Below are 19,329 nucleotides of genomic sequence, written 5' to 3'. Positions count from 1 at the left end.
ACTGCCAAAACCTTCAGGCAGAGACAAACATCTTTCTTTCACCCTCCACCCACCTTGTAGAAAGTAGATTGAACTGACAGCAAGCTGCAATTTTAAGAGGCAAGCTATTTGGAGACTAAGATGAGGTATTTTGTGTTGTAGAGAATAGTTAATTGTTGGAAGTTTCTATTCCAAGGGAGTTTTAAACTTGGATGCTGAGCATATTTAAGATAGAGATTGATAAGATTTCAGTACTAATGTCAAGCAATATGGGATAGTGTGGGGAAATGGTATTTAAGGTAAATGATCGGCCATGATTTGGAATGGCAGAGGAGGTACAAAGGGTTGATTGGCCTGTTCTGTTCCGAATGTTCTTAATATCAACACCACACCTGGTAGAATTACTTACATATTTATCCATCAAGTGTTTAATTAATTAAATAAAGTTAGCCTGAGAAACATGTGAAAATAGAATTAATTTATTGAATTTCCCTCCCCAAACAATCCTGGTTTGCTGCAAGTTTCCATGTAAAGAAAAATATACAACAGATTTGAGAGATTCCCTGCCAAGCCAAGAGAAAAAAGACATTAGTTACAGGCAACATTAGATATCTGCACAAATCTGACAGGAAACTAAAACAGTTAAATAGAAGAGACTCCATCATCTATAACTTAACATAAATAAGTACAAAAATCAAAAAGACAAGAGATTACTGGTTATTCTGCAGAGGCTGGTGGTAGGAAACAATCACACACATAGCTGGGAGTACAAGGCTCCTCAGTAATCTCTTTTGAGCAAACATGGAGTAGGTGCTGTTAGAAACCTCCTCAGAACTAACCAGATGTGCAGAGTCAGCTTTAGCCATGATTTCAGTTTCTAGAAACACTGCCCCTGTTCTTTGGCAATTGACACCTGGGAACAATGACAGACCAGTGTTGTCCCTGGGTACTGAACCTTGGAATTGTATGATCAGAGGATATGCTAATTTTAACAGACAGGTTTGACACACCTCATTACAGTTTATGACCTCTCAGCACAATTTTGAGCATTCAAAACCTTGATTGTTTCATTTTTAAGCAAGTGGGAACATGTGAAAAGGGTTAGAAACCTGCTTTAACTCCAGGCAAGTAAATGCTAGCAGTGTTTTAGAATGGAGACCAGCAGGTAGAGTACAGCAACAATGGTTGTCATCTTGTCTACATCTCTCCAGGTACTGAACCTGCATTCGGAATTTTGAGCTTCATTTAGCCTTTGTTTGTAAGAGTTGAGAACTTGTCCATTTACTGACTGTAATGTTCTGCTTAAAAAAAGATTAAAACAACAAATTGTTGTTGTCCCAAATTAAACTCACCTGCCTTATGGAAAGCTAGACACCAGTCAAAAATCTGAAGGAAGTTGCCTATCATACTTTGCAACTCCTACACAGGAAAACAAATCACTGGAGAAGCTCAGCAGATCTGACAGCGTCTGTGGACAGAAAAGCAGAGTTAATGTTTTAAGTCCAGTGCCCCTTCTTCAGAGGAAGGGTCTGAAGGGGTCACTGGACTTGAAATGTTAACTGTTTCTTTCTCCATAGATGATGCCAGACCTGCTGAGTTTCTCTAGCAATTTTGCTTTCTCTTTCAGATCTTCAGCATTCAAAGTTGTTCTATTTTAGCAACTCCAGTGTTATGTTGATTAAAGTCATGATGCCTTTAAACGGGAAGCTAGAAACATTGAGGAAGAATTGAAGGATATGAAGAAAGGGGAAAATCTGAGGATCTTGATACTGAGTATAAGCCCTGGTAATACATTTTACACATTTGCCTAAAATACAGCAGGGATTTTAACCTGTGCTACTCTCAATCTTACAGTAGCCGGACAACACTGGAGACTGCAATACATCAGGCACAAACACATTATGGGGAAAGTTGAACTTCAGTCTATTATGGCATTGCCAATTGTTAATGCATCTGATCCAGCTCAATTACAGCAATCCATCTCCTCTCCCAGTCAGAGCCCGTTTCCCCTGTGTGAGCTTTCTTGGCAAGTCAGTCAGTCTCTAACTCAAAAAACCCAGAGACATAAATTGCATTCAGGCAGGGAGAAAAATGCAGTGCGTGTAAATTTTAAAATAGCAACAGTAGAGGGAGCCAGAGTCTGATTAAAAAGGCCCCAGCAGCCAACTTCAGGTAAGGCTGCAGTTGTAAAACACCCAGTGCAGCATTACAGGCAGCTCAGGATTGTCAGACACCAACACATCCCAGCTACAGGGGCTAAAGGACTGAGCACTTGGTACACTGATCTTACTCTAGAATCAAGAGATGACTGGATATTAGCTGTAATTAAAAATGCAGTCACACTTGGTACATTCCCTGTAAAAATAATATTGGTTGTGAACTTCAAATCTGTTCATTTAAGTTGTATTTTCAGACACAAATGAAGGGGAGGTTGTGCATGTTGGAAATGCTACACTGAACATGAAGTAAACTAACAAGTTAATGGAAAACTGCAGCATCACCTGACCCAAGACTTTGTCAGCATTTCTTGAGATCCATAGGAGATTGATATATGTTTGCAGCAGGTGGAGGATGCCATTTCTGTTACTGTCTGCCTATTGTTCACAAGTCTCCCTTCTCACTGCTTACCCACGAGTCTTGGCAAAGTGAATGAGGAGCTGAATGTTCAATTCCAGTGTTTTGGATGTTTACTGCATCATACTGATCATGCAATGCAGGGATTGTAGGGCCACTGAGATTATATAAATGGCTCAGTCAATAGTGGAGGTTGGGTGCATCGACTGTCAACATATAGACAGTTGTGGCCAACCTGCCTGAAGATTATAGGTTTCTCTATTTGGAGTATGATTAACATGAGCTGCAGCCAAAAGCCAGTTCTTAAGAATCTCCACACTAGTCACTGTCAGTCAGAAAGGTCAGAATGCAGTGCTTATTCATAGAAACAAAGTCATCTTTAGAGGTGCAGGGTGACAGGATTCAGGTCAGAAGTGCAACCAGAACATCTCAGCACACTCAAGCACACATCCTGCAGACTCGCAGCATCCTTTTGTTGTAAATGAATCATTTTACCCATCTCCAATTCCAATCAATAAACCATGGGAATGATCAGAGAATACTTCTCTCATTTCCTGCATTCTCTAAATCGCCATGATGTTACAACCCTGAGCTAGTTAGTTTGATAACACAGTTTATGATCAAAAGTGTAAAATGTTTTCCACTCTGCAAAGCAATAATAATTCCAACCTGAACTATTTTCCTTGACTAATAAATGCAGATTAAACTGCGCTCAGATTTCCTGGATAAACCTGAAAGCTCTTTGAACACCTTTCCCGTTTGTAGAGTGCCTCTTGCATTACAGATAGTTATCCATTTATTTTACCCTCTGTTAAAAGAGGTTTTCAATGCAAATGGTGTTAGCCTTCATTCTGATCTGGCTGCAAGTGTCAGGAATTAATATGAAAGGCGATAAGTGTCCTGACCAAGCAAGTTTATAAAATCTGCACTAACCATCTGATTTCAGCTTTAGAGCAAATCTAGTCTAGACAGTTGCCCCATCCCCACTAAACCCAACATACTACATTTCAAAAACACATTATGACTAAAATCAAAATGGTGTGCTTCAGTCTTGCAAACCCTCATGTAGTGACTTGCTGAACGCAGCAGGACAACAGATCTTAGCTGATGAACCAGGCACAAAAAAAAAACTAAAGCAGGCAAAGATGGAAAAGGCTACGATTTAGAGGCACACACGAAGCATCAACATTTTAATAGGTTACATAATGCACCAAGAATCCATTAAGGAAGAGCTGCACTCAATGCTTTTGATGCACAAAAATGGGGACCTGGAGACACCTACTAATTGCCCATTAAATCACAGCACAGAATGGGGGAAAGGGAACTGTAGAGGTTCCCTTGAGAAAGATCTCCAGATTTCAACGTAACTACCTAGGGAAAACAAAGTACAGCCCCACTGCTCCTCAGAATAATTTTATTAAGTCATTGAGAAATATCTAGGAACCATCTCTTTTTCCACACCCCTTCTCCCATCTCCAGCTTACACTCTCCCTTCCGCTTTCCACACAACTAGCCAGAAAATACCTGATGTTGGGAAGGAGTTGGAGGAGGGCAGTGAGAAAAAATTCATCTCACTTACATCATACTTTGAAAATCTGAGTAGCCACATTGTTTCCTTGTTCACAGTACTCCTGCAATAACCTTTGTTCTGTTTAATAACCTGCACCACACATTAGCAAGTAACCAACTGCTTTAAATCTCAAATCCTACTTTTCAACTTGATTAGATGGGGCAATTGACCTGAGGAGCTGTGGAGGACTGGGCTCTGGCTGATGGACCAAGCCCAGCAATTGCCTGGCCCCACCTTAATTTAAATTTCTTAATAGCCTCTTACAGAAAGGAATTGCAAGAATTTCCATTCAGCTGCCCCAGACTGTGGGAAGAGCAAGGCAGTTAGGGTTAAGGTTAGGGTGAAGTGCGTTTGATATAAATACGACTAAATTTGCAAGGCTCGAGTTCTGCACTTAATAGACATAGCCATTGCATGAGGGCTCAAAGTGGATTCTCTCTTCAAACCATGCCAGAAGTTTACCAATTAGCAAAGATTCCTGTACAGCAATGTCATGCTATGAATGGCAGGTCAGAGACTGCAAGCAGCAGTGCCTCAGTCAGAAAATGATCTCTATGCAACTGCACCTCATCCATACAACCTCTATCAGTAACCTTTCCCACCTGGATTTCAAAGCACGTGCAGCCATGTTATTTTGAAGTTGTCTTAAAGCTGTTTAATGAAAAGTGAACAAACATCCTTATTCAAGTAACAACTGAACTCAGTTTCTAGTTTGTGTTTGTAAACAGTGTGGAGCAAAGAGGCTTTTTCTAAAAAAAAATCCTTATTGATTTTGCCAAGCAGTTTGTTACCCACAGCCAGGGTGTCTCAATCAGAGAGACAGCTGCTAAATCTCAAACTCTTCCACCCCTCCCTCGAACCAGACACACAAGTGCACACACCGATCCATCCCAATAGGGTCACAGCTGGAGTGGAGACACTTGTTGATTCTCAAGCTGTGGTCAAAAAGCAAACTACCAACTCAATCCATAAAACCCTGTCACTGACCCTCCTGGGTTACCATTCCATCCTAACTGACCTGCAGGTGTCAGATTTGCAAGATATTTTCAATACAAGAAGGTGCGAATTGTCAGGTGTCTATTTGTAAAAGTCAGCAGCAGCTTTCTGGAGGCGCCGCCTCTCGCTGAGTTCCTTTCTCTAGTTCAGTTCAAAGCCAGACACCAGGGCTGGCTGTAGATTTCATTTCTTCTTATTGTTTTTCTTCTTATCTGATCTTCCTTGCTGAGCAATTAGGGCCCGAGGCATGACGAGCACACTGCCGTCATTAGTGTATTGCAGGGAGTATTGACTGGGGCAGTACGGCCTTCCCTCCTCGTCCCGCAACCGGCCAAACACCTGCTGGTAAAGCTCCTGCAGCTTCTGCTTCATCTGCCGTAAGGACTTGACAAACTCCACCTTCTCCTTCAGCAGCCTGGCCTTCTGCTTCTTCAGGTGATCCACATCGTGGTCCAGGTTCAGGATAGTGTCCAGCTTCCTCTTGCGGCAGTTCTGAGCTGCCAGTTTGTTTTTCCCACGGCGGCGGATATCACGGATCAGGGTCAGCTGGGCATCAGTGAGCTGGTACTTGGATAGAAGCTCATTAAACTCGTCAACAGGCAAGTTGATGATTTTGTCATTGGAGAATGGGATCTTCAGTGCCCTAGCCCTCCGCTCATCACGGCCCATATGTACATCCACGTGATTGGAACGTGTTTCCTTTATTGGTGCTTTCTTTCCAGGGCCAGGGTGATACTGTTGACTGGAAACGGATGGTCCAGCTGGTAGGTTATAGGTGTGGTTGTGGTTGACTTGATCCAAGCAAGGCAGGGAGTGGAAAGAGTTGGGATTCTGGTAACTCATTCGGCAGAACTTGCTGTATTCTGGTGGATAACCTCCCACAGCGCCCTCTCTTTCAGGTTGTTCAGAGTCTGCGGTTTCTGAATCAGTGCTATATCCAACAGCCCCTTCCTGGTAAAATGAGGAGGAGGAGGAAGAGGAGGATGAGGAGGTGGTTGAGGATTCAGAGCTGCTTGGAGATACAGGGCTGTGACTTGAATCAAGAGAGAGGCCAGAATCAGAGTCCAGCTCCTCCTCAATCTGAGAGGCCTCCATCGGACCAAATCCTTCTTCCATGGCCAGGTCCATAAAGCTGATCTCATCAAGCATTGCCTCATCTAGCAGGCCAGACAGAGGGTCCGGGAAGCTGCAGCCAGAAGTCTCATTGCTGGTTCCATTAATCCGAGGGGGGAAGAACAACCCTGTGAAATTGGTGGAACCAAAGGTGGCATCAAAGTTGGTGGAGTTGGTGGCTGCCAGTTGTTGGAGGCTGGGACCACCATTCACAGAAGGGTTCTCCAAGTTTGAGTTGAAGAAGGGAGGGAAATCCTGGCCACAAGGAGGCAAGGTGGCATTGTGCAGACTCACATCTTGATTGATGGGTGCGACTGGAGTTTGGTTATAGTTTGTGGGCACATCAGCACTGCTGCTGCCAGAGTCATTACTGTTGGTCACCTCCATGTCCTGCAAAGGAGGATCAAAAGTGGATTTAAAAAGTTAGCTATATACTTATAGTACTTTCACAGGTAATGAGCACAAACTCCAGAATCTATCATCATGCCTGTATCAGCTGTACTCAACCTCTGATGGCCAATGGTAAAGTAGTTGATATAAGCATGTGTACTGGTGAAGAACAAACTCAGACGTTTGTTCTTTTGCTTAGTCCTAGTGGGAGCATTCAACTTTAATCCAGAAACTCCACTGAAGAAGAGGTTCCATCAAAACATACTGCAGTAAATCCAACAATGCAAGTGTAACTATCCTCTCTATCCTGGAAGAGGGGGACTCATGCATTAGTAAGCTCCATGAGCATTTGCGAGCCGTCCAATACCTGGCCCAAATCCGGTCTGTACAAGCCAAGATCGTAAGTGCTGACAGGCTGAGATACCATTAGTTTTAAGCTTTAACTGGCCTCATGCAACACACATGCACAATGATTAGACAACAGTCAAGCAGCAACTCCCTGGATCAAGGGGCACAGAGATCAATATTCACTCTTCATTTGCATTAGCCAACTTAGAATACGTATTGCTGGCTGTGCCTCACATAGTTGCATATTTTACCCACAAAGCCCAAGCAGTTCATTGTGTACACTGCCTTAGGCAAGCAGGCATCATGTGGCGAGAGTAGGAACTGTACTGAGCTTTCTGCACCACACAGAAGTGATAGACAATTAGGAAAGCCCATCCTCAACACCAACCCGATGCACCTGTCCCAGCACATGCTGATGCAGAGTAACCAAACCGTGCACACGGTTCCAAACATGCTCACCTGTAGCTCCATGAGGGACAGAAGATCCTGCCACTGTTGTTCTAAGTCTAAAGGAGTCTCGGGCCTCAAGAGAGGTGGAAGGAGGGTCATCTGTGAGCCTGCAGTCAGACTGTCGCTGGTGCTGGGCAGAGCATTGTCAAGAGCTTCATTCAGCACTGAGGACACTGCTGCTGGAAACTGATAACAGAAGACATGAAATTCAGTCTTTGTGCTGTGCCCTATCACTGTAGCTCAGGACGTTCTTAAGTAGAAGGCTTATAAGAGTGTACAACACTTGCCTCAATGGGAGATTCTAGGTTGGAAAGCATTAGTTACTTTACTCAAGGATTTATTGCATTCACCACAGTAACAAGGGTCTGCTCTGCATCTCCCAAGCTCAGGTTTAGGACCATAGCAAGCTTAGCATCATGTAACATCAAAGAATCCTACCTCTGGCTATGTAACTAGAGTCTATTGCAAGGAATAAAACTATGCTTTGCTTGATACAATTGACAATGATGTTCACAGTGAGAGCTCAGCTGAAAGATGCGGTGTTAGAGTGCCCAACTAGATGGGGGGCACTGTAACACCATCTTTCTCATGGTCTTAGATGAAGCACATCAGTGGACCCAAGTAAAACATACAAACACAACACAAGATTCCAGGGGTTTTGGCTCCATTGTCTGAACTGGAAATTATCTGTTCATCACTAGCAAGCCCCTGGTGCCTGTTCTCATTTTGCTCCAATTAGCCAGTGCTCCCCTTGATGGGGAAAGCATCCCTCACTACCATGCTCACTCAGTAGTGTTCTGGATTTAACGTTCTCAATATTTGCCATGGCAGTTACTGGAGATGCCACCTGATGCCAATTAACATCAAGGTTTTCTTCAGATTTGCATCACTAATCAACTGGCTGATGCCTCAGCCCTGTGTCTCTGTTGGCACTTTCCAACCACCAATCCCTGGTCTTAATCATAGGCAACATAACGCTATATTCCCCAATCCTACATCCCTACTCCTCAACCAAAAGCAGCTCTTCCTCATCATCTGCCCTGTTAGCCCTAACATCACTCCCTTAATTGTCTGAATTTTGGGTAACAATCCTAACTTGCAAATTCGTATTCCATCCAAAGACCACACACAACTTTACTGAGGAGTTCTACCCCTGGAGGGGGCAGCTTTATTGCTGCTGCCAGGTATCTACTTCATAAAATGTCAAAAACCAGGGTGACCATTTGAGACACACTGATATATGGGTCCAGTTTAAATCCAAAAAAATGACATTACCATAATTCACTCACTCACCTCTGAATCCTCCCCGAATGAGAATGTTTCATCCAGAAGCCTCAAGCATTCCTCAAAGGAAGGTGCAGTCTGCTCCGCCGCGTCTGCCACCTGGTGTGATAAAAAATGCCAGATCTGATTAGCTTTAGCCAACACAGGGGTCAATACTGCCTCTCAATATCAGATCAAGCATACAAAGCGGAAATAAAAAGGGCCCCAGAAACAGTTATGAAAACCACATGGTCAAATTATCAGCTGTAAAGCTAATTTTAATAACAGCTTTGAGACATCGAGTTAAACTTATGATCAAAATATAGTCAAATGAATGGAGCAATGTTGGAAATATAGTCTGACTGGCTTCCTTAAAATTACAAAACTGCTGGGCAAAAATAAGCCTGCTATTGATTGGAGCTAGATATTGGATGGGAAACAGAGAAAGAGGGGAAAACAAAAAGAGTTGGGGTAATGACTGGGAGGCTTAATGTTCGGGAGCCCTCAATTTTTCATCATATTTAAAAATTTGGATGAGAACTCCCAAGTTGGATGACAACATTGGATTAGTGTGGGGTACACAGGAACAGAAAATTGCAAAGCATACCTGCAATTTAACGGAATGAACAAACCTATGTAAGACACAAAGTTTAATGCTGACAAAAGTTAAAGCATTAAACCCTTTGAAGGGTTTAGAACCAGGCAGGGGGAGACTGTAGTCCAGCATGTACTGAGGGGCTGAATGGCCATTACTGTACTGAAAAAGTTTTATGGAAATGAGAGATCATCCCTAAGGATGAAAGAAAAATAAACTGGGGAATTGAATAAATAATAAGCTAACAATTGTCAAGCAGTTTTCTGAAAATCTTGCATCATTCATGATTTGTTTTGTGAATAACCTCTTTGCACTATTTCCAAACATTAGATCCAGCAAATTCAAAGTCTCACTCCAAACAAATAAAGCATTCCTCAATCTTGTTTTCCAAGAGCATGGATATCCTCTCTCTTTCCTGGTCCGCAAAAAGCTACTTTGCCGATGGAAGCCTCACTGGACTCATAACATTAACTCTGTTTCGTTCTGTAGATGCTGCCACACCTGAGTTTTTGTCCAGCATTTTGTTTGAGAGAGTTATGTAAAATGTTACATCAATGTTAGGAAAATAGGCAACCGAAACAACTAAAGATAAAGGCCAGAATAGAGCAATGGGCATAGCAACAGACTAGCAATAAACTAATGCAGTTTAGTTTTGTGCATTTTGCAACTTTTGAAATCGTTATTGCTATTCATTTTGGCATCATGTATTTTTTAAAACAAAATTCATGTACGACAAAAATGTGCCCACATTCAGCTACATTCCCATTACGCCAGAATCCAGCTCATTCAAATCCATGTCCTAATGCAACACAAATACTAAACAATATATACCTTCAGAGATCAAATATCAATCCATATCAGTTAATATCCTTTACAAGTGGAGAATTCTAAAGTTCTACTGCTTTATGAAGTCAATGAAGTTCCCAATTTCATTCATTCCCTTGCCTTGTACTCCAACTTACAGAAATACTGTCTCTCCATCCTGCTCCTAACATATTTAAACCTTTATCCATTCACACCTCAGCCTTCTAAATTCCAGCAAATTCAAGTCCAGCTTGCGTCATCACTCTTTACAATGTAATCTTTGGAGCCCAGGTATCATTCTGGTAAACCAACACCACATTCCCTTCAAGTCAATACCTTTAAAAAGGTATTCCTTAAAGAGGATTGGTTTGCTACAAGAAACAGTCAGGATTAACGGGATGCTTTTTGGGTTCTCAAGCTGCAAGCAGTGGAACCCCACAAGGATCAGAGTTGGGAGCCTCAATGATGTACAAATTATATCAACAACTTGGATAAAGAGAATGCATATGGCAGCTATATTTGCCAATGACACCAAGATAAAAGGAGATAAAAGTGTGCAAGTATGCAAAACATTGGCAGATGGAGTAAAGTGTTTGAAAAATGTGTACTTCGCCACTTTGGCAGAATGAATAGAAGCAGATTTGTACTCTCGAGTGAGTGTTATGTTCTAAATTCTGATGTAAACATTTTCCTTTCCTGTTCTGGATTATACAGCACGAATCAAAAGATCTACAACTTTCATCAATGTCATTCAGTGCTGCCCATCAGGGCAGGCAGATAGCTGTGCAGTTGTGCAAATTTGCAAAACAAATGATCTTAAAAATTTGTATTGTGGGTACAGAGGTAAGATATATTCAAATGGCTGGATGAATGATACCACAGTTCCTACCTAAACAACCCCACAATCTATCCTCAAACAGTTTAAAACACGATGCTTCCCAGACAAATTAAACTAGCTATCTCAAATAAAACTGGATAGGAGCAACCTGACCAAGTCAGTCCTTTCCTTTGTAAGGAGCGGAAGTAGGCCATTCTGCCCATCAGGGCTGTTCTGCTATTCAACGAGATCATAACTGATCAGATAATCCTCAACTTCAGTGTCTTGACTTCACCCCATAACCCCTAATTTCCTTATAAAAATCTCTACATCAGCCCTGAACATACTTAACAGCCCAGCCCTACAGTGTTCTGCTGCAAAGAATTCCATAGGGTCTGACATTCCCACCCACTTGACTTTCCACCGGTTTTTGTGTCATCCACAAACCTGACAATAAAACACTCACTTCTGCATCTGAGGCACTTTCACACCGAGTAATTGTGGACTGACCTGAGGCAGAACATGCATTACAGGTTACCATCCTGACAATGTCCCCATATCCTAACTCTGTTCTCTATTTGCTAACCAATTATTAAAAGCTTTTACTTTCCATTTTTGTATTACTTGCTCGTTTACCTTCCATTTCTACTTTCTTAGGCATCTTTTGTGGATTTTAAATCTCTCATTCCTTTGGCTTACCACTAACTTTTGCCATATTCAATACTACTTCTTTAAAGTTGATGTTGTCCTTAACTCCCTCAGTTAATTATGGTTTGTTTGTCCTCACTGGAAGAATGCTTCTTCCTCACTGGGACACATTTTCTAAGTCAAGAATTATTTTCTTAAATGTCTGCCATTGTTCATTAACCACCTTTTCTGATAAAACTCTTAGCAGTCTAACATGAAGATAGATTGAAATTAGAAGGCGCATGGAATACTATACAAAGTCTGTGAAGGTCGAACATGGATGGAATTTCAGTTAGCACTTTGCCACAGGCCTTTTAGGAACTCCCTTTTACTTTGGCTTGACAGAGAAACCAAATGCAAAGAAATTGTTGTCCAAAATGTCCTGGACATGTTCTGATTATTCCATTTTAATGTCTCCCAGCCTTTGGGAAAGCTGGAATGCAGATTAAAAGGAAGCTTTCAAAATTCACATTTTACTCAGATGGCAAAAATATTGAGATTAGGTAGTTGTTAAATGTGTTAGCAGGTCCCTACATCTGGCCAGTCATGCTGCCTAGACTATGAACTGCAACTGGTGGGATCTGCAACTCAATGCTGACCACAAAGTAACAAAACCAAAAAAAATGCAAATATTGGTAGTGGATTATTGTGTCATAGAGATGTACATCACAGAAACAGACCCTTCAGTCCAACCCGTCCATGCCAACCAGATATCCCAACCCAATCCACTCCCACCTGCCAGCACCCAGCCCATATCCCTCCAAACCCTTCTTATTCATATATCCATCCAAATGCCTCAAAATGTTGCAATTGTACCAGCCTCCAGCACTTCCTCTGGCAGCTCATTCCATACATGTACCACTGTGTGAAAACGTTGCCCCGTAGGTCTCTCATATTTTTCCCCTCACCCTAAATCTATGCCCTCTGATTCTGGACTCCCTCACCCCCGGGAAAAGACTTGGTCTATTTATCCGATCCATGCCTCTCATGACTTTATAAACCTCTACAAGGTCACCCCTCTGACACCCAAAGGAAAACAGCCCAAGCCTATTCGACCTCTTCCTATAGCTCAAATCCTCCAACTCTGGCAACATCCTTGTAAATCTTTTCTGAATCCTTTCAAGTTTCACAACATCTTTCCAATAGGAAGGAGACCAGAACTGCACGCAATATTCCAATAGTGGCCTAACCAATGTCCTGTACAGCCGCAACATGACCTCCCAACACCTGTACTCAATACTTTGACCAATAAAGGAAAGCATACCAAACACCTTCTTCACTACCCTATCCACCTATGACTCCACTTTCAAGGAGCTATGAACTTGCACTCCAAGGTCTCTTTATTCAGCAACACTCCCTAGGACCTTACCATTAAGCGTATAAGTCCTGCTAAGATTTGCTTTCCCAAAATGCAGCACCTCGCATTTATCTGAACTAAACTCCATCTGCCACTCCTCAGCCCATTGGCCCATCTGATCAAGATCCTGTTGTAATCTGAGGTAACCTTCTTCGCTGTCCACTACACCTTCAATTTTGGTGTCATCTGCAAACTTACTAACTGTACCTCTTATGTTCACATCCAAATCATTTATATAAATGACGTAAAGTAGTGGACCCAGCACCGATCCTTGTGGCACTCCACTGGTCACAGGCCTCCAGTCTGAAAAACAACCCTCGACCACCACCCTCTGTCTTCTACCTTTGAGCCAGTTCTGTATCCAAATGGCTAGTTCTCCCTGTATTCCATGAGATCTAACCATGCTAATCAGTATCCCATGGGGTACCTTGTCAAACGCCTTACTGAAGTCCATATAGATCACGTCCACCACTCTGCCATCAATCCTCTTTGTTACTTCTTCAAAAAACTTTATCAAGTTTGCGAGACATGATTTCCCACGATCAAAGCAGTATTGACTGTCCCTAATCAGTCATTGCCCTTCCAAATACAAGTACATCCTGTCCCTCAGGATTCCCTCCAACAATTTGCCCAACACAGAAGTCAGGCTCACTGGTCTATAGTTCCCAGGCCTAGTCCTTACCACCCTACTTAAACAGGGGCACCACGTTAGCAAACTTGCAGTCTTCCGGCACCTCACCTGTGACTATCGATGATACAAATATCTCAGTAAGAGGCCCAGCAGTTACCTCCCTAGCTTCCCACAAAGGTCTAGGGTACACCTGATCAGGTCCTGGGGATTTATCCACTTGTGTTTCAAAACATCCAGCACTTCCTCCTCTGTAATATGAACATTTTTCAAGATGTCACCATCTATTTCCCTACATTCTGTATCTTCCATGACCTTTTCCACAGTAAATACTAATGCAAAATACGCATTTAGTATCTCCCCCATCTCCTGCAGCTCCACACAAAGGCAGCCTTGCCTAGTTACCCTCTTGTCCTTAATGTATTTGTAATAACCCTTTGGATTGTCCTTAACTCTATTTGCCAAAGCTATGTCCCCTTTTTGCCCTCCTGATTTCTCTCAAATATACTCCTACTGCCTTCATACTCTAAGGATTCACTCGATCTATCCTATCTATACCTGACATATGTTTCTTTTTCCTTAACCAAACCCTCAATTTCTTTAGTCATCCAGCATTCCCTATCGTGCAATACTTGAGTTATGTATAGACTGGAGAAGCTGGGATCATTCTCTTTAAGGTCACATTTGCTATAGGTATACAAAATGATGGGGCTTTGTACAGTCAAGGAAGTTTCCATCAGCACAAAAGGTCAGGAAATAAGATGCAGATTTAAGATAATTGGTAACAGAATCTCAAGGAAAATTAGAAGAAACCTGGTTTTAAAAAAGTTTAACAATCCAGAATATGTTGTATGTAAAGTGAAAGCAGATCAAACTGTAACTTTCAAAAAAAGAATTAGATAAATTCTTAAATTGGGAAAACATTTCAGGTCTATAAGGAAAAAGTAGGGAAATGTCACCAACTGAATAACTCTTTCAAAGTGCTGGCCTAGGCACAGTAGACTGAATAGGCAAAAGTGAGGACTGCAGATGCTGGAAACCAGAGTCTACCACAGTGGACTGAATGTCCACCTTGAGCTGCATGATTACATGAACATCCATGATTAGATAGCAGGCTATTGAGGAAGGGAAACTATCAATCCTGAACTACAAGCCAGTACCTGATTGGGAACATGTTCTCCTGTCTCCCCATCCACTTGAACAGTCCCATGCAGCAATCCACTCCTCTCATTTCTGTCTTTCTCTTCATTCTTCTGGCTCTGCTCTTCGTCTTCTTGCTCATTTTCCTTTTGTCTGTAATTGTAGTCGAAAACCTCTCTCCCAGCGCCCAGATCTATGTCCTGCCTCCACAGGATATCAATCAGATCAATGTCCTAGAACCAGAGAATTCCAATAACTCCATCTGTAGCCAATGTTTATTTCAACAACAAAACAAGATGTGTTCATAGTAAAATAACCAGCCTCATAAGAGCAAGGTGGAAACGTTTCAATTCTCACTAGCAAGCACCAAACTTGATAGTGTATCTAGGAATTAGAGGTGGTTATTCAGCCCATCAAACCCATCCACCATTCAGTTTGATCATGGCTGATCTATTTATCAGTTATCTCTATCCCCACTGGTTCAGAGACCCTTAGCATTGTTGATCTAACAAAATTCCATCAATTGCCATTTTGAAATTTTCTACTCCCCCCCCCCCCCCCCAAACAGCTTTAGAGAACAAAGTGTTTCAGGACTCCATTACCTTTTATGTGAAGTACTCATTGACATCACTCTCAAATAACATGGCTCAAATCTAATGGTTTGTTTGGCCCTCATTCTGAACTCATCTCAAGTAGTTTCTATCTAGCCCATCCACTCCCTGAACATTCAGTAAGATCATCCCACATTTTTCATATTCAATAAGAAACAAGCCGAGGTTATGCAACTTCTCTTTATAACATACTGGAGCAATTACCCACCAGAATAAATAGATTTTCCATTTACTAACTCAGGAATGTGTATACCTCTTATTCTAACTTTAGTGTTTCAGCCACCCCCATCACTGACCTGCAAGTTCTCCAATTTTCAGAATTCAGCATTGTTTTATCAGTGTGGACTAGAGGGCAAAAGAGATTGGCAGGCCGGGGACGCATTTCTACACTAACAATTAACACTAGAAACGCATTGTAGCGTATTCTTTCAGCCAGAGAATGGATGACAGTTTAGTGCAGTTAGTAGTGACATGTTGTGAAATTGTATTTTGACCATGAAAGCCACTATCTTTTAAATTAAAACTACAGATGATAATGTCTTGTCCCCTACCCAGTCTGATTCCAATCATACACTACCACTTGGTTCTTAAAGCACTTTGTTCACCACAGATAGACACTAAACACTGCATGGCCAGAAGCAAAGGAAAACAGGGAGGATGCTGGCAATCTGAAACACAAACATCATTTTGGAAATTCACATAACAGAGAGAAACAGATTTAATGTTTTGGTCAATGTATTAACAAAAGAAGTGACCAAAAACCTCAAGTTGGTTTCTTCCTTGTGGATGGCACCTGGCCTGAGAATTGAGTCATTTGTATGTTCCTACCTTGCTGCTCATGTCAGCAACAAAGCAAACAAAAAGCTACAATGCATCTCTGTCCAGCTGTAAGTAATAAGGACCCGAAATTTATAAAGCCATTTTGAAAGGGGGAGAAGCATAGGAAGCAGAGAAAAGGGGAGGTGTTGTTTCTTATTCAGAAGATTTTCCCACTGCTCTAGCTTATTTTTCTGAAGAGCATTTCTGGATCAGCTCCTAACTCAGTCACAGACCCACTCATTCCAAATAAGATTAATAGAGCAAACAGATAGCAGGTCTACAGTAATACTTCTCCAAAGAAAGGGAAAGGCCAGAAGAAGCAATTCCTGTTGACGTGACCATATTTGAGCAAGTTTGAAACCAATTACTGTTTACCATTTCAAATTCCGGACAAATTAGAATGCATTACGGGCAGAAACTAGAGATTAGATATATTGGATAAAGGCTCCAGTCAGGCACTGCCTCGCAGTAATGTTCGATTCACTTCCAATTCCCCTCCCTTCTGCCCACGTCACAGAGTGGTACCACATCAATTTACATACAGTAGCAGTCAGCTGTAGCAAGAACAGTTTCTTCACTACATCAGTCTCAAGCTGCAAGACAAGTTTGATAAGCTGTAACATGCATATACACTTCTCAAAAGGTGCTGTAAGGGCTTCTTTCCATTAAAACTCCATTTGGCAGTCAAATGGAGCATTGGAAAGATGCACATAGGGCAGGGATGGCGGAGGGAGGGAGGAGAGGAAGAGGAAGAGGCAAGAGGAAAACAAATCTGAATATCAGATATGCTTGCTCTCAGAATGTAGTCTTAAGGTTTCTGCAAAACATCTGACAGTTTCCTGCTCAAAAGCATTATATAAATGCAAGCTGTTACTGTATTCTCGGGTGTGCAGTTTTGTTGAGTGGCTGTTTGATGGTCTGCTTGACCCACCTGTCCCTTTAAAGGCACGCCCAGCTGTCCCTGTTGGAAAGGACTCTCAGCAGATAAAGCCAGGTCATTGCAGTGGATTTAAACTGCACGCAATCACAGCTATAACATTTCTACAACAAACTAGGATTTCAGTTTGAAATGGAGAGTAAAGCAGATTATCACTGTCACAACCCAGTAGATGCCAATGAATTCAGAGCAATTCAGTTTACCATTAAATATCAGGCCTTGAAACCAGCTTAATAGAAGGAGGGATGACTGCTTTAAATAGGCAGCCACTGCAGCCTATTGGTCTCAGTCACAGGCTCGGCTGATTAGTGGCCTCAGCCCAGCCTGGAGGTGGACAGATGACATATTTAATTAACCTTCGAAGCATGGTCACTTCAGAGAAAAATGGCTTCTTAAACCAGCAGATCAAGGTGACCCCTGAAAACCAGTGGAGACTTTAAAATGGTCGGACTAAAACACTGCAATGGTGAAATAAATCTTACACTTTTCTTTTTAAATACAAAAGTAGTTTGAAAGGTTGTAGCAATAAAATTTAAAAATGCAGCTCACACAAACAGCTCCCGATGGTCCCTGCTACCTTGTACAACAAGGGCTACGAGCATAATGTTTTAATTTTTAAGTACCCGTTTCATCTTCAGTGCTTCCTTCTGTCCTCATGGATAATGGGTCATAGCTATTTTTGACTTTACATAAGCTGTGTGCTATTCTGGCAGCCAGCGTGTTCCAGAATGCTGCAATGGGTTAGGCTGCTGGTAATCCCTTAGCACTCCAAGAGTGAGGAGCAGGGGAAAGCAGTCTGTCTAGACTGGTCCAATTATGTTGCAGGGAGTCACATGGTGAGTAGACAATCCTTATCTATCTACCAATGTCTCAGTTATCATCCAGTATAAATTACTGTCCACATTAGTTCTGATAAAGGCCCACACCCATTCTCAAAGGATGATAATTTCAGTGAAACGTAAAGAGGGGGAATTACACTGAGCTAAAAGACCAATGCAACTAGATTAGATTAGATTACTTAGTGTGAAAACAGGCCCTTCGGCCAAACAAATCCACACTGACCCTCCGAAGAGCAACCCACCCAGACCCATTCCTCTACATTTAACCCTTCACCTAACACTATGAGCAATTTAGCATGACCAATTCACCTAACCTGCACTTTTTTTGGACTGTGGGAGGAAACCGGAGCACCCGGAGGAAACCCAAGCATACACGGGGAGAACGTGCAAAACTCACACAGACAGTTGGAGGTGGGAATTGAACCAGAGTCACTGGCGCTGTGAGGGAGCAGTGCTAACCACTGTGCCACTCTTCCTGTTTTATTCTATCCTCACTCCTAAACCATTTCTACTTTTGTGAATATTTCTGCTTATCACCTTGCTGGTCCTCCTTTTGTAAGGAAGTCCACACCTTATCAAGATTTCCACTCCAACCAAATAAAATTTGATGTTAAGAGTTGGATCAACTGAATAGTTCATAGAATCGCACAGTACAGAGGGGGCCCTTCAATCCATCAAGTCTGCCCTCAATCTACAAAGCTACTCAATCTACACTCATTCCACTTCTGTTAGAAAGGGGCAGAACTGATCTCCAAACAATTTTACAGACAACCTTATACTAAAAGTTTTATTTGTGAACATAACCAGGAAATCATATTTGCTTATTCTTTAATGGGATGTGGGCGTCACTGGCAAAACCACCATTTATTGCCCAATCCCAGCTCTCCTTGAAGTGACTGAGAAAAAATGACGTACGAAGGTAAACTGGCCAAAAATATAAAGGAGGATAGTAAAAGCTTTTTTTAGGTATGTAAAAGGAAAAAAATGGTTAAGACTAAAATTGGGCCCTTGAAGACAGAAACGGGTGAATATATTACAGGGAACAAAAACGGAAGAGTTGAATTGGTACTTCAGATCAGTGTTCACTGGGGAAGACACAAGCAATCTCCCACAGGTAATAGTGGCTGAAGAACCTGAACTGACGGGAATTTATATTTGCCAGGAATTGGTGTTGGAGAGACTATTAGGTCTGAAGGCTGATAAGTCCCCGGGGCCTGAAGGTCTACATCCCAGGGTACTGAAGGTGGCTGCTCGAGAAATCGTGGATGCATTGGTGATTATTTTCCAATGTTCTATAGATTCAGGATCAGTTCCTGCGGATTGGAGGGTGGCTAATGTTGTCCCACTTTTTAAGAAAGGAGGAAGGGAGAAAGCAGGGAATTATAGACCAGTTAGTCTGACCTCAGTGGTGG

At 42.1% G+C, this 19,329-nt stretch overlaps 1 protein-coding gene across 3 annotated transcripts in view; it reads right to left on the bottom strand.

Annotated features, from left to right (window-relative positions):
• Positions 1–442: 442 nt before the first annotated feature.
• The window catches only part of nfe2l1b (nfe2 like bZIP transcription factor 1b), a 44,764-nt gene continuing 25,877 nt past the window's right edge, over positions 443–19,329 (bottom strand). Inside the window, exons 2-5 of one of the 3 annotated variants that reach the window (XM_072561232.1) lie at positions 14,732–14,944; positions 8,714–8,803; positions 7,430–7,606; positions 443–6,622 (exon numbers count right to left, since the gene is read on the bottom strand). In XM_072561232.1, the coding sequence (XP_072417333.1) occupies positions 5,303–6,622; positions 7,430–7,606; positions 8,714–8,803; positions 14,732–14,944 (1,800 nt within the window). In that variant the 3' untranslated portion in view covers positions 443–5,302. The remainder of the gene's footprint in view (positions 6,623–7,429; positions 7,607–8,713; positions 8,804–14,731; positions 14,945–19,329) is intronic. The other 2 variants (XM_072561233.1, XM_072561234.1) reach the window with 2 other exon arrangements.

The sequence above is a fragment of the Chiloscyllium punctatum genome, chromosome 42 (genome assembly GCF_047496795.1).
Source record: "Chiloscyllium punctatum isolate Juve2018m chromosome 42, sChiPun1.3, whole genome shotgun sequence".
Taxonomy (NCBI): domain Eukaryota; kingdom Metazoa; phylum Chordata; class Chondrichthyes; order Orectolobiformes; family Hemiscylliidae; genus Chiloscyllium; species Chiloscyllium punctatum.
Note: the sequence above shows the minus strand (reverse complement) of the source record. Positions and strands in the feature narration are given on the sequence as shown.